Source organism: Chenopodium album, chromosome 15, assembly GCF_948465745.1.
Source record: "Chenopodium album chromosome 15, dcCheAlbu1.1, whole genome shotgun sequence".
NCBI lineage: Eukaryota > Viridiplantae > Streptophyta > Magnoliopsida > Caryophyllales > Amaranthaceae > Chenopodium > Chenopodium album.
This window is the reverse complement of record NC_137848.1, coordinates 21605678-21608013: the sequence shown is the minus strand read 5'-3', so window position 1 is coordinate 21608013 and position 2336 is coordinate 21605678. Positions and strand designations below refer to the sequence as shown.

General features: G+C 37.8%; 1 protein-coding gene across 1 annotated transcript; it reads right to left on the bottom strand.

Moving 5' to 3' along the window:
* Positions 1-339: 339 nt before the first annotated feature.
* LOC145580982 (uncharacterized) lies at positions 340-1866 on the bottom strand. Its single transcript, XM_081638059.1, has 2 exons — positions 736-1866; positions 340-669 (listed from the first exon to the last, which is right to left on the bottom strand). The coding sequence occupies exons 1-2, from the start codon at positions 1864-1866 to the stop codon at positions 340-342; spliced, it is 1461 nt and encodes a 486-aa protein (XP_081494185.1).
* Between the last annotated feature and the right edge of the window lie 470 nt (positions 1867-2336).

The window sequence follows — 2336 nt, the reverse complement described above, 5'->3', positions numbered from 1 at the left end:
AAAATTTAATCCCTCTGATGGAATCAGTTCTGCCTTTCCTTAACATTGAATTGTGGAATACTTGAATGAAAGTAAAAAATGAGTCCCAAATTTATAGCAACAAGTTTGATTTTCATTCAAGTTGTTCCATTACAAAAGCTTGGTCCTAATTACAACCACTTCTCTTACATGACTGCCTTGGACATTCCTTTCTTCCTAATAGACAAAATACACCTAACCACCCAAAAGGTAACTTAAAAGTTACAAGTACCCTACTACTACTTGTGTTGCTTAAACAAAATGATGTGGTTATGTGTGGCAGTCTATGTCCCAAAAGGTTGTTGCTCTGTACTTGTACAACTAATCTGCATCTACCTGCATTTGTGTGTCTTCATCATCTCCTTGGTTGACTGGCCTAAACAAAGTGTTGAGATGTTCCACTGCTTGTTGAATGATGTCCCTGCTGACCTCTAGTTGTTCTGGCAGAATGCCTTGGTTCTCTAACCTCTGTTTGCCCATATGTGGTGGAGGGTAGTTATTGCCTCCATTCTTGATCATTATCTCAGTCATGCATTTTTGTAATGTGATCCATGTATTCCTGTTCACTTTAGGATCAAAAGTAGCATATGCCTCATTTACCTTGTCAACCAAATCATCCAAATTTTCTGGAAAAGATTGATATTGGATGGACTGGATTGAGGTAAAAAGCCCTAGATCAAGTACATTAAGATCAGGGGACTAGGCTGGCTGGAAAACCATCTGTATGTTGAAACCATCTGATGTGCATGCTTCTTGAAATTCTGTATCAGTTGGGATTTGGTGTGGTCTTGCATTATCCCATTGTATGTACACATTCTTAGGTAAGCTTGGATGCCATTTGCTTTTGATTGCTGGTATAACCTGTTCCAGCAATATTTTCCTTGTCACTTCCTTTGTGACACTCTCTATAGCCTTTGTTTCCATGGTTCTTGCAACTCTGTTTTTACTTGACTTTATTGCTCTCTTCTTGAACACAAAAGGGAATATACCATATTTGCCATCATGTAGCAAGTTTTTGTTAGCATCATATAGTGGTTTCCCCACCACTGCCATAAACATGGCTTTGATTTTGAACCTTTTGGACTGTTGGCACCTGTATGGATTTTCCTCTTTTGGCAGCAAGTAAAACCTCCTTGTTTCTGGGTTCAACCAGAACCACTTTTCATCAATATGAATTGTCTCTTGCATGTTGACAAATGTTGGGTCCCCAACTGTAGGAATTGGGTTAACATGAGCTAAAGCCCACTTTAACCTTGCCACCTTATGATTAGAAGTCAATGTTGGTCTGTTGGTGCTTGTGTGAGTCCTGAGTCTGCCTCTTTTCTTCAGATTATGTATGGTGACATGTGATATCTTTAGAGCTGCTGCATAGCTTCTCTCAGTTGTTCTCTTGTACAGAGGCACTGATTGGAGAAATTCATCTGAATATTCCACTGGTTTTCTACCACATGTCCCTAACTTCTTGTTTCTGACATCAATCACATTTCCCTCTGACATCTGCTTCTTTAGATCATCAAAAACTCTAGTAATTGTTGACTTATGGACTTCAAATCTCAATGCAAATTGAGCCTTCAGTCCCCTTCTTAGCTGACCATCTTGCATTTCAAGTAACATTGCATCAATGATTTCTCTTTTTTTATCCATAGTCAATTGTTTTCTAGATGTTGGTTGTGGTTGTTGAAATGCATCAGCTTCTTGGTTGTTCTGTGCTTGCTGTTGCTGGTTGTTATCTTCATCATTTTCAGATTCAAAGTCTGAAAATTCATAGGCATCTTGTGCATCTTCTTCATCCATCAGCAGTTGATCAACTCCATAGAACTGATCATCTAATCCAAAATGATCATCCATTATTGATAACTTGTGTGTGTTTTTTTTTAACACTGACTGCTTTTTTTTTATTTTCAGAGAAGAAGGTAGAGGAAAAGGTGGTGGCTGAAGTCGTTTTTTGGTGCTGGTGAAGCTGCCACGATTTTGAGAGCTGAATGGAGATGGTGCTGATAAAATTAGAGCACTAATTTAGATTAGGGGTAGTTTTTTGGGTAAATATGGGTAAATGATGTGTAATTAAAGCTAACTTAATTTTTTGGGAAACATGTTTTAAATTCTGGTCTGTATTAATGGTGAAAGAATATTATGGTGATGAACATTAAATGTGGTGGCTGGTATTTATAAGCCACTTCAATATGAATGGAAAAGTTGAAGACCCTTTTGGTGGCAAAAAATTTGAATGAAATTTAAATTTTTTGGCAAAAAGTAAGGAGGGAAAAAGTTTCCCCTCCAAAATCAGATTTCCAGCCAAAACAAACATGTGGGCTGGT

Coding starts and splice junctions, on each gene's coding strand:
- LOC145580982 (XM_081638059.1), bottom strand. CDS start 1,866: ATGGATGATCATTTTGGATTAGATGATCAGTTCTATGGAGTTGATCAA. Junction 670..735: donor ATGGTTTCAACATACAGATG/GTTTTCCAGCCA, acceptor ACCTCAATCCAG/TCCATCCAATATCAATCTTT.